This window comes from Mastomys coucha, unplaced genomic scaffold (genome assembly GCF_008632895.1).
Source record: "Mastomys coucha isolate ucsf_1 unplaced genomic scaffold, UCSF_Mcou_1 pScaffold18, whole genome shotgun sequence".
Classification (NCBI taxonomy): Eukaryota; Metazoa; Chordata; class Mammalia; order Rodentia; family Muridae; genus Mastomys; species Mastomys coucha.
Window position 1 is genome coordinate 9187751 of NW_022196900.1, and position 15913 is coordinate 9203663.

Below are 15913 nucleotides of genomic sequence, written 5' to 3' on the forward strand. Positions count from 1 at the left end.
TATCCTAGCCATTCTGACTGGTGTGAGGTGGAATCTCAGGGTTGTTTTGATTTGCATTGCCCTGATGAAAAGTCGGTAGTTTTAAGGTGCTTGCCAGTGGCCCAAACTTAACTACAAATTTAAAAGTTGCTTCTTCTAGTGTTTTTCACCTATATTAATTCACCCTACTTTCTACCACCCCCACCAGATAATAACTTTTTTATAATATATCCTAATTTCACATAAACTTGAATAGTAAGCAATAGCAATGTGAATTCTTTTCTTCTTTTTTTAATTCGCTGTAGTAAGAGTGAATGCCACTGAGGCAGTAATCACTTGGACAGCCCTTTTAGTATGTGGGTAAATAATGACAGCAGAAGCAAGGGCTGCTGCTTTTCTTTGCTGAGAATTATGTTACAGGTTTCCATATGTTTTAACACTTCATCTTACAATGACCTTATAGGTCAAGGATTATTGATGCTTTGTCTTGTAGTTTTTTAATGTTTACTTGTTATTTATGTGTATGTGTATGGACACACATGCCACAGTGTGGATGTGGAGATCAGAGAACACTCTTTGGATTCCTTTCTCTCTCTTCTGTGGTGTGGTTCCTGGGGATTAAACTCAGTTCTTGGGCTTAGGGGCAAGTACTTGCTGAACCATTTCACCAGCCCAAGTTTTGCTTTTTAAGACAAGGTTTCACTATGAAAGCCCCAGCTGGCCTTGACCCCTGGACCTCCCTTTCCTAGCTCCCCAGTGCTGATATTACAGGCCTGCACTGTCACACTGTACTGTGTGTTACATTGTAGGTGGAGAGACAGAGCAGAGCAGCTGCATACATGAAGGTTGCTGTGTTAGTCCATGTGTCTAACTTATATGTACTTGAGAGTGTGCTTCTAGAAAGGGCATAGAATGAAGGAGTGCAGAGCCGAACACTGCATCAGTCATCTCAGAATACCACTTCTTACTGCTCCTTAATAGCTGTGAGCTGATAGTGCTGTTACACTTGCTCTTCTTGGCTCCAGGGCAGAGCCTCACATGTACATTATCATAATTGTCACCAAGTGCAGCAGTGATCTCTCATCTGTGCTAACTCTTCCTTCTTTTATATCACCTGTGAATTTGATAGTTATGTATTCTTTATTTTGAAGTTATCAGTGAGAAGGCTAGACAGAAAAGGGACAGGGTCTCCAGTTCCCAAAGGTCTCTCAAATAATCTCTCTACTAATTTAGTAAACACTTCCCTGAAGATTTAAATTAATATTTATAGCCCAGGTCTTTAAAATATATATATTCTTCATGAAATAAGGTCAACATTTGCAAATAATAGGAATTTCTCCAGTTCTTCCTAAATACACAGAGGTATTTGCAAGGTTTCTTGGTTTACTCAGATGTCATTTTCTTGTGCCTGTTGATTTGAGCTCATTTGAAGTGAGTAGGTTTACTCTTTCTTGGCTTTCCCCCTTCCTTCCTTCCTTCCTTCCTTTTTTTTTTTTTTTTTTTTAGGGGAGAAGGGGTTGGATTTGCTAATGATAGAGCACAGAACCTCTTGGATGGCAGGCAAGCACTGCAGCTGTGAGCTGTATCCCTAAACCTGTTGTTGAGATAAGATCTCCCTATGGTGTCCAAACTGGTCCTGAACTTTTGGATGTCAGGTAATCCTCCTGTCTCAGTTGACTGGTTAGCTGAGATTGCAGGCATGTTCCTTCATACCTAGTTTTATTTCTTCCTAATGATTTATTAGCACTTTTCTATTTTGAAGCTGAATTTCCCTGTAAAGAAGGTAGGAAAGGGCTGAAAAGTTTGACTGTCTGTCTTATGTCTGTAATGTCATGCATCTTACCAGCTGCCACCATTCAAGCTTTGTTTTTTGTTCAAACTTCAACTCAGGTACTTCCTGTGGAGTATACACTGACTGATGCCATCACCTCAGATATAAACACACAATCTTGATACAGTATTGTACAGTAGACCTTGGCATTCATATATTTAATGCCCATGTTTTGACTATTCGGAGCAAAGCTGCAAATATCTATGTTTCCAGACAATTATGATGGTGAAATAATAATTGCATAAGACCATTATAAGGAGTAAGATATTAGATGATGGGACTGGAGAGTTAGGTCAGTAGATAAAGTGCTTGCCAAGCAAATGTGAGGACTGGAGTCTGGATCTCCAGAGCCCATATAAAAGCTTAGCAGGGATGGTGGTCTGCTTGTAATCTCAAAACATGGAGAGGCAGAGATGGGATCTCCAGCGAGTTTTAGTTGGGGTTCCTATTGTTCTGATTAATAACCATGACTAAAAGCAAGTGGGAAGAAAGGATTTATTCTATCTTACACTTCTAGATCACAGTCCCATCACTGAAGAAGTTAGGACAGGAACTCAAGCATGGCAGGAACCTGGAGTCGGGAGCTGATGCAGAGGCCGTAGAGAAGTGCTGCTTACTGGCAGACTACCTGCTTCCTTTAAATACTCAGGATCACCAGCCCAGGGGTAGCAATGAGTGGGTCCTCACACATCAATCACTAATTATGAAAATACTCTATAGGTTTTCCTACAGTCTGATCTTATGATCATATGGAAGCATTTTTTTCAGTTGAAATCCCCTCCTCTCAGATGACTCCAGCTGTGTCAAGTTACATAAACTAGCCCCACACCCGGGCAAGCTGGCTAGCTAGACTAGCTAAGTCAGCAAGTTCCAAGTTCAGCTCAAGACCCTGATGAAGTGAATCAAGTGGAGAATAACTGAGGTAGCCATACAGACCACCACAGTAACAGATGTTAATCTCTGGTCTCTACACACTCATGCACATATATTCACACCTCCTGACATGTGCACTCACATGAGGCAAGTATGTCCTACACACACACACACACACACACACACACACACACACACACACACGTGAACAATCCCTATGCACAAGGAAGATACTCAGAAGTAGAATATGTAGTTAGTGAATTAGCCTACTCAGGCCTTTAGCATAGGTACTACCCATCAATATTTCAAGTATATTAGATTTACAACATTCTTGTTGTCCTTCATGTTTGTTGTTGTTTCTGTATTTTTAATATTTGGTAGTCAAGGTAAGGCAGTTACTTTTATCTATACCTTGGAGTTGATATTATCTTCATTGTGTGAGTAATTATCACTTTATGGCCCTTAGTCCCTGACCTATCTGGTCATGCTGTGTGGTTCTCTATAGATTGTTTAGTCATGGCACCTGTGAAGACAATTTCTTTCTCTCTCTTTGTTATCTTTTTCCATTGGTTTTTCCCCTTCCTCCCTCCATTCTCCTCCCTTCCCACTCTCCTTCCCTTTCTTCATCTTTGTTATACCCTACAATGGTGACTAAAGTTTTCATTGTGTCACTAGCTAGGACCGGTAAGACCAAATCTTTACCTTCTTTGTAGTCTCAGAGATGGTCCTTCACCACAAAGTATGATGTGATCTGTGTGGATTACATTTTAGCAACTGCCTCAAGGTTTGGGATATACATACTTGTCAAGTTTGTGTGTGTGTACGCATGTGTATATGTACGTGCAGCCACATGTACCATATTGGCATATTGAGGTCAGAGGACAACTTACAGGAGGTGGGAGTTAGTCCTGGAGATGGAATTCCAGTAGTTGAGCCTGGCACCTACCTGCTGAACCATCCTGCCATCCTGAGAGTTTAGAAATAAAAAGTAGATGTTTATCTGAGTATTTACCATTTTCCATACTCTTCACTCCTTCATGGAGAATCTAAGTTCTGTCAGGTACAGTCAGCATTTCTCATAGTGTCTGTGCACTAGTGACAGATGCTGGCAGCTGCTGTGGATATGAGCACACATCCCCCCTTCACTTCCCTGGGTGGGACTTCTGGTTGAGCTGTGTCTCTTCTCTGTGCCTTGCGTGTTCCATTGTTCTCTGGCTCCTGTTGTTTACTGGAGACTTCTGTCACTCAAGCTTCTTTTTTCTTTTTGCCTGCTTTAGGGGTTTATTATTTTTTAAAAAATTCTGACCTAAGTTCTTAGCACTTAATGTCGGTATTAACAAGCCCTTAAAATTCTGCATCCGTGATAACAATGTGTAAGGAACGCTGTTCATCTTCTAGCTTCTTTTCTATCTTCATTCTTAGATTGTCCATCCCCAGAGAATTTGTAGGTAGACAAAAACATTATTTTGGCCAAAAAAAGTAATTCGGTCTGATATTTTGTAATTATTATTATTATTTCTCAATATTTAAAATGTAATATTGAACGCCTTCAGAAAGTTAGCTGTCATTACAAAAATCACTGTTTTTCCTCCCTGGTGTGTTAGAGTAAAGGGTTTTATGGGAACTGGACATGATCTTGTGATATAAAAGTCAGCGCTTTTCTTTCATTCTTTTTTTCTCTCTTTAAATAGTACCAACGGTGCAGAATTTGGGACAAATTGCATGAAGAGCACATCAATGCAGGGCGCACTGTTCAGGTAAGGCTGTTGTGCATGGTACATCAGTAGGAAAGAGACAGTCTTGAAGTTCAGGATGATAAGCCTGGCTCTAAAATGTTCATTCTAAAATGTGTAAGATGAGACCCAAGCATAAACGAAGGCCATTCCTGTTATGTGCCTTTTGCAGCTGCCTGAGGCAGTGGCAGGAATTTTAGTGCAGCCATGTTTAGCCTCCATCTCATTCGGTCAGCCTGTGGTGTCAGACTCCCTGGATGCTTTTGGACTTTTGTTTGTTGGGGAGGGGACTCAGCTGAGTCCTTCCTAGATGAGCCTTTGTTGTGTTTTGTTACTTTTACCAGGAACTGCTGAGTCACTTTTTATGGTACATAATTTTTCTTCAGGAGTAATAGATTTACTTACATTTTCACAGTCATTGCATTTTCTTGTATTAATTAATCTGTTGGCTGACAAATAATGCTACTTGTAGTCTTAGCATTTTTAAAAATTGCTTTGAAGGGTAAAAGTTTTTCACATATATTGTGTGTGTTCTTCATGTATGTTATACTGATGTGTTTGTAAGACACCAACATCTATAATTTGAGAGATACAGCATTCTATCTATGAAATGTATTACCCATAGTCTTTGATAGTTATTTTCAAAAACTCTAATTATTTTAAACTATCATTTAAAAATAGTATTTTCTGGGCCAATGAGATAGTTTACCAATAAAGGCACTTGCCACCAAGCCTGAAAGCCCAAGTGCCAGCCCGAGACCAACCGGGAAGAAGCCAGTGTCCTTTGACATCCACATGTGGACTGTGGCCTCAGGCACACCCACACTAAATAAGTAAATCAATGCAACTCCTGAAAAATATATAGACTCACTATTTGTCTTTAAAATAGAACACAGTTAGAGACAGAACCCCACAATTCTCTACCTTCAAGACCTATTGGGAAGAACCCCTTGTGAAGCTTTTGGCCCACTGGCCATGTTCTCTGGTGACTACTGAACAGCCCCTGTAGCTGGTGGGTCAGGTGCTGTTGTTTTACTCTGGCCATGTAGATGGAGCTATAGCTTTTCATTTTGTTTTCCTCTTTTATAATTGCAGATATACAGTCCTTGGTTCAGTTAGTACTCAGTACCTCAATATTTTGATTATAAGGGCATTATTTTCTGTAAGTCAAAAGTGAAATCCAGCCTTTTTTTTTTTATTAAAGATTTATTTATTATTATAAATGAGTACACTATAACTGTCTTCAGACCTCCAGAAGAGGGCATCAGATTTCATTACGGTTGGTTGTGAGCCACCATGTGGTTGCTGGGATTTGAACTCATGACCTTCGGAAGAACAGTCGGTGCTCTTACTCACTGAGCCATCTCATCAGCCCCCCCCCTTTTTTTTAAAGCTAATAACAACCTTGTTTTTAATTACCTGGCTTTCTGTTTGTGTATTTTTGAGTTTTTAAAAAATGTTCCATGTGTCTTATCACATAGCTGTTAATAATATTGTTTTGTGTGTGTATATATATCTGGCCCATTCATTATTTGAGAAGTTCCATCCCCAAGCCCGTCATGCCCCAGGCCCAGTAGGACTCTGCTGCTACACCGGGGTTCCCCTGGGGTGCTCCTATGTAGGAAGTGTTTGATGGATATCTGGTCTTCAACAGTTCTTAGCACCTGTATTGTTTCGTTGGTTAGCATCCAGAAGAAGAGGTTAGGTAGTGTGTGCCTAAATCTCCACTGTAGTTTTATCAGGTGTAGAATTCTCTTTGGAGTTGGCTTTAAGAGTGAATGCTTTCCAACTCTCTGTGTTACTCTTTCAAAAGCTAGAATCACCCAATCTTTGCAATTTCCCAATCTTTGCAAAGGACTTCCCCCCCCCACCGCCCAACCCGAGCCCCCACCCCAGGATCTTTTGTGCTCTGTTTATCCCAAATGCTCTGAAATATTAATAATATGTATTGTATTATCTGTTTTCTCCATCTCAAAACTAATGTTCATTAGGTCTGTGAACTTTTATTTATTTGTATTTATTTTATTTTTATGTGCATTGGTGTTTTACCTGCATGCATGTATGTGTGAGGTTGCTGCAGTTAACAGACCCTGGTGAGCTGCCATGTAGGTGCTAGGAATTGAACCTTGATCCTTTAAGTGGGTTAAGAGCAGCAGTGCTCTTAAGCATGGAGCCACAGTTCCAGCACCTATTTATTCGTATATTGAGACAGGATCACACTGGGCATAGGCTGGCTATTGCAGATCCTCAGCACATGTAAAATCTCAGGTGAGATAGTATGTATCAGTGTCTGCAGTGAAGACAGACAGATTCCCAGAACATGCTGTCCAGCCAGGTTAGACAGCCAGTGAGCTCCAAGTTCTGTGAGAGACCATGTTTCAAAAAATAAGGTAGAAAAGAATAGAGGAAGATACCCAACAGGCTCCACACGTACAGTCACACATACTAACATATACAAATGTATACGTACACTATTTTACTGTAAGGGTCACCAAACTGACTCCCAGATTGCGCCTGACCCGACATCTGTGTATTCACTCACTCACTCACTCACTCACTCACTCACTAACTCACTAACTCATTTACTGTTTTCACATTACAAATGCTGAGTTGAATGGTGCAACAAAGACCACATATCTTGCAGAGTCTAAGTTCTGTACTTTCTGGCCCTACAAAAAGGTTTGCCAGTCCCTGTTCACTGAATGTTGGAACTCTAGATTGCATGGCTCAGAGGATAAAGAGTTCTCAGGCACAAGCTTGAGAACTTGAGTTCAGTCCTCAGAACCCATATAAAAATCTGGACACCATAATACATGTCTTGATTTCAACATTCCTACAGCAAAATGGGATGCAGAGCCAGGCAGGTCCTCCAAAAGGCTCTGGGCTAGCTAGTCTGAGCACTGGGTGTAGCAGGGAACAAGAGAGGCCTTGCAAAATAAAGTGAAAGGTGGAACTAACACCAGAGGTGGTTCTTCTCACACACATCAGACACATATGGACAAATGTAAACATACATATATACAGCCGGGCGGTGGTGGCGCACGCCTTTAATCCCAGCACTTGGGAGGCAGAGGCAGGCAGATTTCTGAGTTCGAGGCCAGCCTGGTCTACAGAGTGAGTTCCAGGACAGCCGGGGCTATACAGAGAAACCCTGTCTCAAAAAACCAAAAAAAAAAAAAAAAAAAAAAAAAAAAAAAAAAAAAAAAAAAATATTGGAATTGGATGAAATGCATTCAAGACGTCCCTAGAAAAGGTTCCAGAAGTGCAAGGAGTAGATATCAGCAGCTTCAAGATAAGAAGATGGAGAAAAGTAGATCATTTGAAGTTTAGATGAAAATCTGAGTTATCGCTATGTATTTTACTAGGCAGTAACTAGATTAGGCCTAAGGTAGAGGGCAGCGTCTCTGCTCTTGATGTTATCTCACATTGCCTGGTGTCAGCAAGAGTGTGTTCATGTTAATGAGATTATTATGACTTGGGTTTCTTACCATCTTCACTGTTTAATGTTTTACTAACAATCACATGATTTGATTGAGTTATTGACTGTGTCAGAGAATTTGGTGTACTAATTTTTAAAATCATGTTGACATTACTGGTCTCCATCTGGCATAAAAGATTTATGTGTGCCATTAAAGTAATGAGAAAAAACTGTTGTTAGATACAGGTGTTTGCTTATTTTATTCATTTCTGCTCAGGACTTAGCGTCTAGGCTTGTTCATGGCTAGTTTGTGATAAAAACAATTTTTGGAGAAACAAGTTCATGAGGAAGTCATAAGTTCTCCAGATTTATCAGAATGGCTTTTGTAAGACCTACCTTTTCACTGTGCCTTTGGCATGAAGACCTTCTTAAGTTGCATACAATTACCTTTCCAACCTTTAGTCTCCTTATGCTTTTGGCATCTTGTGCATGGAATTTTCTCCATACAAAGAAGATGATAAGCAAGATTTAGTTTTAAACTATGTCATTAATTTTGTTTTTGAAGTAGAATGTTATGTAGCTCAGATTGGGCTTAAACAAATGATAGAGTTAAAGATTTCCACCAAACTCTTTATCCCCATCTCTGTCTCTTGAGCTAGGTAGTATTATAGGTGAACACTGCCACACAGGGTACTTATGAGTCTGTTCTTAGGTACCTTACAGTGTGTTCTGTGTGTGAATGTAGATAGTTAATTTTCATAAATATATTTTATAGCCAATTACTTCAAACTCTTGTTTCTAATTTTTGCAATTCCTTTGGATTTTCTCTTCAGAGTTCAACTTTTTAGGACTCAGTTTTCTTCTCTTATATCACTCACCACATTTTCAGATTCCAATTTTTTTTTGATTGCTTGAATTAAAAAAAAATCTTGCTCACTGACCACTTGAAGAAAGAGTTGCTTAAAAACAAGCTTGTTTAACTGGGTGTTGGTGGCTCACACCTTTAATCTCAGTTCTTTGGAGGCAGAGATGGGAATCTCTAAGTTTGAGGCCAGCCTAGCCTACGTGGTGAGTTCTATGACAGCCAGGGATACACAGAGAAACCCAGTCTCAAAAACCAAACAAACAAAAAAAAACCAAAAAACAAAAAAACAAACCACCACCACCAACAAAGGTTATTCAACTATATCTTTTTTTTTAAAAGGCCACAAAGGACCAGAGAGATGGCTCAGCAGGTAAAAGCGACTGGCCACCTGACAACCTGAGTGATTCTTGTAAACTGTGTGGCTGAGGGAAAGAACTCAGGCTGTTGGGAGTGGTGGTTCTCTGACTGTATGTGATGCTCCATGGCATGTGTGTGCAGACATGTGCACACAGGGGTGCACACACACACACAATAGAAGTGTAAGAAGAATTTAAGCACTATATAAAACAAAACAGCTTCTTCTATAAAAGAATTTTTCATTGAAAAAATTTTTATACACCATATTTTGACCATATTGTTTTCCTTTCCTCAACTCTTCCCTGTTCCTTCCCACCTCTCTACCCATTACACTTCAGATTTTCTCTCAAAAAATAATAATCAAAACAAACAAACAAAATTCAGTAAGATAAAACTCAATGAAACAGGGGACTGGAGAGGTGGCTTAGTGGTTAAGAGCACTGACTGCTCTTCCAGAGGTCCTGAGTTCAATTCCCAGTAACCACATGGTGGCTCACAACCATCTGTAATGAGATCCAATGCTCTCTTCTGGTGTGTCTGAAGACAGCAACAGTGTATTCACATACATAAAATAAATAAATAAATCTTAAAAAACAACCAATGAAACGAAATAAAACAAAAGGCACACAGGAATCCATGGAATCACTTTCATGTTAGCCAACTACTCCTGGGCATGGGGCCTGCCCTGGGTGTGGCTGATAGATCCAGTGACACTCCCTTAGAGAGAACTGATTTTCCCGTTACCAGCAGGTATCAGTTGCAGAAAGATTCTTGGTGAAGGGTGGGACCCTGAGTCCACTTCCTTCCTCTGCTTTTCTGCTTTTCTGAACATGTCATTCAAATTATAAATTTTTAATAGCTTGAATCATATGTGACACTGTTTTCTTTAAAGAAGTTACATGCAATTTATTTCAAGTTTTCTCAGCTATGAAATTAACATAATGGTCTGGAACCCTGAGGATAGTTGTAAGATTGTTAGTAGTATGTGCTAATGTTCTGCACAGCACACGCAGTAACAGCAGATATTCAGTAAGTTAGTTTGGTTGTAAATGAGTTATAATCTCATTACTCTCCCTAGTTTTCTGACCTGTTATATGGAAGTGTAAGGTGACTATTTGGATGTGGATGTGTGCAGGTCAGAGGTCAATGCCCTTATTTTTTGAGATTGCTTATCTCACTGAATCTGGAGCCTGTCCATTTAGCTAGACTGGCTGGCCAGTGAGCTTTGAGATCCTTCTGTCTAGGTCTCCAAAGTGCTGGACCATGCCACTGAGCCTGGCTCTTTAATGTTGCTGCAGGGATCCTCATGCTTGCATAATAAGCATATTGCCAACTGAAGCATCTCCCCAGCCCTAAAATAAATATTTTGAAAATCATGTCTCCCCTCTCTCCCTCTCCTAAGTGTTAACGTGCAGTGAGAAAACTAAGTGGTAATGAACTTGGTGTTTGAAGCAGGAAGTGATAGTGTAGTGATAGTGGAGTTCAGGTCTCAGGGCTCTGGTGGCTTAGTTAGACTCTTCACAGATGGCCACCTAAGACCATCTGTGTGTGTCAGATATTTACATTAAGATTTATAGCTAACAAAATTACAGAGATGAAGTAGCATCAAAAATGATTTTATGGTGGGGGTCCCCACACCATGAGGAACTGTGTTAAAGAGTCACAGCATTAGGAAGGTTGGGACTCACTGACCTAGTGAGAGCCAGTTCCCATGTTTATTCATATTTTCTTTATAATCTCTAAGTGTTAACTCAAGTGGGTAGGCATTGGATAGGCCCTTAACACATAATAGTAGATGCGTATTAAATACTTGAATAAATGAATTAGGTCTTTTTTTTTCTCCTTTGATATTCGGTTTCTTTGCCTGTCCTCTAACCTGTCCTCCCCCATGCTGAAAATTGAACCTAGAGCCCCATGCAAGTGAGGCAAGGGGGTCTTCTACTGCTCTGTGCCCTCAGTTGTGATTTTTCAGTCTTTTTAATAGCTGGTTATTAGTTTAAAAAAATAATATGTTTAGGACTGGTTGATACTAAAACAAATGTAAAGTCACTCTACTATCAATAACCTTAGAATAGGAGATAAACATTGACTATATCTTAAATAAAACTAAAGAGTAGTACAGCTTTATTTTAATTAAATAGTTATGACTCTGGATCTCTTAACAGTAAACCATGCTATGTGTAGAGTATGTTTGCTGTGGTATTTAAATGTTTTCCAGTGGACTTGTGCTTGTGTTTGTAAAGAAATCCGATTAATTATTATGATACCAAATGTTTTCTGCTGTATACAATTTGCTCTCAAAATTGCATGTTATAAAAACACATTAGAAATACTAAATCAATATTTAATGAAGGCAAATATATGCATAGCCACTCATCTTTTAATCATCAAATACATAATTAGCCATTTTTTCAGAATTCCCAATTAACTTAGAATAATTGCTTTTTACAATTATCATCCATATAGGGAATATATATTTGACTATATCTTAAGCTTTAGAAAAGAATTTGGAGATATATCTGAACAAAGTGAAGAAAGATATAACTAGTTATTATATGTAGTTATTAATAATCTGAACAGGTGGGTGTGTCTTTATCTGACAGTTTGGACATGGTTTCCAGTTTATATTTGTATACTGCACAGCTTGTTAAATACTGATTTGATGAACTTTTAAAGCTTGCTTCCCTTATTATGGCTCCCATTGCTCTAATGTGTGGCTATTTCTGAAGATTTTTTTTATTTTTATAAGATGGGCCTCCTGTGTAGGCTGGCTTAGAGCTTTCTATGTGGGTGAGGATGGTCGAGAATTTCTGATACTCCTGCCTCTACCTCTGGGTGCTGGGATTACAGGAATACACCACACTGGTTTATGCCATGCTGGTATCGAACCAGGACTTCAGGGTGTGGCATTCCTACACTCTATCTATGACTGTTAGAAGAACAGAAATAAGTTACTATCTGCCATTTCTTCACTGTTACTGTAGACACTATATGCAAAAGTAAAGAAAATCCCGTTCCTTGTACATCTTGTCTTTGGAAGAGTGGCAGCTGGAAAGAATAGAGAGATTTTATTTTTATTCAGGTATCCTACTATAGAGCTATATCCCCAGCCCAAAATGTATATTTTTGATGTTATGGAATTGCCCATATTTGTGGGCTGTGATTTTTTTTCAATGAATTTATTTTTATACATGGGGTGTTTTGTCTGCATGTATGTCTGCACACCATATGCATATTGTCCTCTTAGATGGCAGAAGTTGGATCCTCTGCGGCTGGAGTTAAAGAGTTGTGATCTGCCCTGTGGGTGCTGAGGCCTGAACCCACATCCTCTGCAAGAGCAGCCGGTGCTCTTATTCTCTGAGCCATTTCTTCAGCCCGAGGTGTGATGTTTTTTAATGTAGCTGTACTGATGCTGTGATGTAGCGAGGTACTTCTGTCGTGTCAGCCCTTTGTCATGTTGCTGTGGTGAGAACACTCACAGTCCTCTAGCTGTTTACTCCCATGCCCTGAAGTGTGGTTAAGTATAGTTCTCTTGCCATACAGTAGCACTAGAACTCACTCCTGCAGAACTATAGTTTTGTGCCTATTGAACAACCTCTCAACTTTTTCTCTTCACCTCCCAAGATTCTGAAAATAATTATTGTATGCTGGGCATCTACAAGAGCAGCCATTTTAGATTCTGATATAACTGAGATCATTTGGCATTGTTCCTTCTGCGCCTGGCAGTGTCATTCAGATTCATCCACGTTATTGCAAATGAAAGATCTTTGTTATCTTTTTCTTGGATGAACAGTCTTCAATTGTGTATACGTGTATCTGCCACCAGGTTTTCATTACCTGCTTACCGCTGGTGAACACTTAAGTCGGCTTTGCAGACAGTGCTGTGATACTCATGGAAGTAAAGATAAAAGCTGCTTTGATCATGATTTTATTTCCTTTGGATGTATGCTTCGAAGTGGGACTGCTGGATCATAGGGCGATCATTTTTGTGTGTGGAAACCTCCATACCACACACAAAATTTCAAAATGTTACACTAATTTAGATTCCCACCCAAAGTGTGTCCAAGAGTTCTCCTTTCTCTATAGCATTTGTTTGGATTTTTTTTTTTTTTTTTTTTATTTTGGTTTTTTCAAGACAGGATTTCTCTGTGCAGCCCCGGCTGTCCTGGAACTCACTCTGTAGACCAGGCTGGCCTTGAACTCAGAAATCCACCTGCCTCTGCCTCCCAAGTGCTGGGATTAAAGGCATGTGCCACCACCGCCCAGCAGAATTAATTATTTTATGTATACGAGTACACTATAGCTATCTTCAGACACCAGAAGAGGGTGTCAGATCCCATTACAGGTGGTTGTGAGCCACCACATGGTTGCTGGAAATTGAACTCAGGACCTCTAGAAGAGCAGTCAGTACTCTTAACTGCTGAGCTATCTCTCCAGCCCTTTTATTTTTTTAAGATATATTTTTTAGGTAAATAAATATCTAGTATAGTTGCTGGTTACATTTGCCATGAGGAATAGTAAAGCCAATTACAGGGATCAAAAATCCTAGTAGTAAACTTTTATTTCAGTAGTGGTTGTGGAAGGTCCCAGATAACAGTTTAGGGATGCCATGAAGCAACTGAAGCCATAAACTAAGTAATAGAATTCTCCAGGCATGGGGAAAAATCTAGTGTGAAGACTGTGGTAGGAGGATGTATGGCATGTCCATCAGGTGCTAAGGAGGTTGTGTGGTTCATGTGAGTAAGGAGGATGCAGGAGATAAAGTCAGGTTTCAGCTGGGTCAGACCATGGGAGGCCCTGCCGGAGACAATAACTCAGAGTGGGGAGGAAAGCTCTGGAAGGTTCTGAGCATATAGTGACCTGAGACAACCTGAAGACACCTCTTGTATATTATAACAATGGAAGTCTAGAAGGAGTACGGATAGGAAGAACAAGCAGATGAAGAAGATAGCTAGTGTTACCATTGAGGTACTGTTTGTTAGACAAGTTTTTGTGTGGCTTCTACTGGTGAGAAAAGATCAGATATCTCTCGCTGATAGAGAGAACAATAGACCAAAGAAATGCTTCCACTAATGTTTAACTTACTGGGCCAATGAGCTTATTAAGGTTACTGACAGGAGTATGGATGAGTTGAAGGCAACTGCATCCCTAAAATAAAATGCCTCAACTAGGGCCACAACCTACAGAAACTGTATCCCTGCAGTTCCCTGGCTTTAAGGCGGCTTGACAGGTCAGAGAGGTCCTTCTACCCAGCAGTAGACCTTGCAGGAAGGGCCTTGTAGCTCTTCTAAGTTTCAAGAATTGTCTCAGACTTGTGAGTTGTTTATTTCCTGAGCCTTTTAATTCTGTTAACTTCCTATTAACAAGCCTCTTTCCAGGATAGAATATTTTAATTTTGGAAACATTGTTCAACATCAATGCAGGTACACACTATACCCCTTCCCTACATCATTTATTCCAGGGGCCTAATGGGGCCTGATTGATACCTGCTATCTTAGTAACTCTACTAGATGATTTTTTTTACCCCAAGTGTAAATAGAATAAGAAGCTGCTTGATAGCAACTCTAACATGAACATTGAGCACATTTGGAAAAAATTATACATTCATGTACTTTAAACACATAGAAACATTTGAAATTGTAAGGTAATATAACAAACACCATGCATTTACCACTCATCTATGTTAGATTCTCACATTTGTCATAGTTCCTTCCTTTTCTTTTTTCAAGGAAGCTGTTAGCTCTAGTCAAGTTCAGAATGCGCCCTTCCTCCATCCCACTTCCCATCTCCACTTCATCTGAACGAAATCTTTGCCTGACTTTGATATAACTGTATATAAGTAATTATTTGTATATTTCACCTCCTCTTTCTCAAATAATTTTCTTGTGGTAGTAACTGCCATATCATAGGGTATACATATTTAAAGTATCTAACCTTCCTGTGTCTGTTAATGATGAAGCTATCCCCATAATCAAGAACGTGTATACTTGATCACTCCAAACCACTTCTCTCTGCACTCTGAAGCCCTGCACCCTCTTGGTCCCTCTCTGCCACATCCTTCTGTCCTCTTCTCTGGCCCACTAACTTGCTATCCACTAGAGGTTATATTTCTTAGAATTTTATATAACCTATACAGAATATAACATAATCATACAACATAAAATGCAGTTTCTTTCACTCTGTGAATATTCAGAAGTTTATCCCTCTTCTATGTATCCATATTTAATTTCTTTTTATTATTGAATAGCATTGTATTATATGGATATAACATAATTTATCTGTTCACCTGTTAGTGGCCATTTGGTTTGTTTATTGCTTTGCCTGTTATAAATAAAGCTGCTGGGAACATTTTGGTATAGACAAAGAATTTACTTTACTTGGGTAAGTAACTTAGGAACAGAATAATGGCTCAGTTATTACTTAACTTTTAAAGAAACTACCTGTTTCTCAAAACAGTTTGTCTATTGCCGCGGACTGGGGTTTCTTACGGGGTCCCTTGTTCCGCAGGACGATGGGTTCTGGCCAGGTGTGCACGGGATTCGGCTTTGACAAACAGACTAGACATGAGTGGAGTAAGGTCTGAGTGTATTTCTCAAAAATGACATGAGGCTTTTACAATCGTTGCAAAAGAGAGAAATGAAAAATCTGGCAGCTCAGTAGTCAAGGTACATCTGAGGCCATCTAAAACACATTAGGTCTAAAACAGCAGCCATCTCCTATGGACTGGTGCAGTACCCCCCGGGCTCCGAGTATGTTCGGGCTACATGGTCCTGGCCAGAGTCCCGGGAAGCTGCGGGTGCGCCAGCCAGGAGGGTAGAGGCTTGAATCTCGAGTCCTCAATGCTGAATCTTCAATGT

General features: G+C 39.8%; 1 protein-coding gene across 2 annotated transcripts in view; it reads left to right on the forward strand.

Annotated features, from left to right (window-relative positions):
- The window catches only part of Stx17 (syntaxin 17), a 58864-nt gene that overhangs the window by 12485 nt on the left and 30466 nt on the right, over positions 1 to 15913 (forward strand). For both annotated transcript variants that reach the window (XM_031377358.1, XM_031377359.1), the window contains exon 3: positions 4375 to 4440. In XM_031377358.1, the coding sequence (XP_031233218.1) occupies positions 4375 to 4440 (66 nt within the window). The remainder of the gene's footprint in view (positions 1 to 4374; positions 4441 to 15913) is intronic.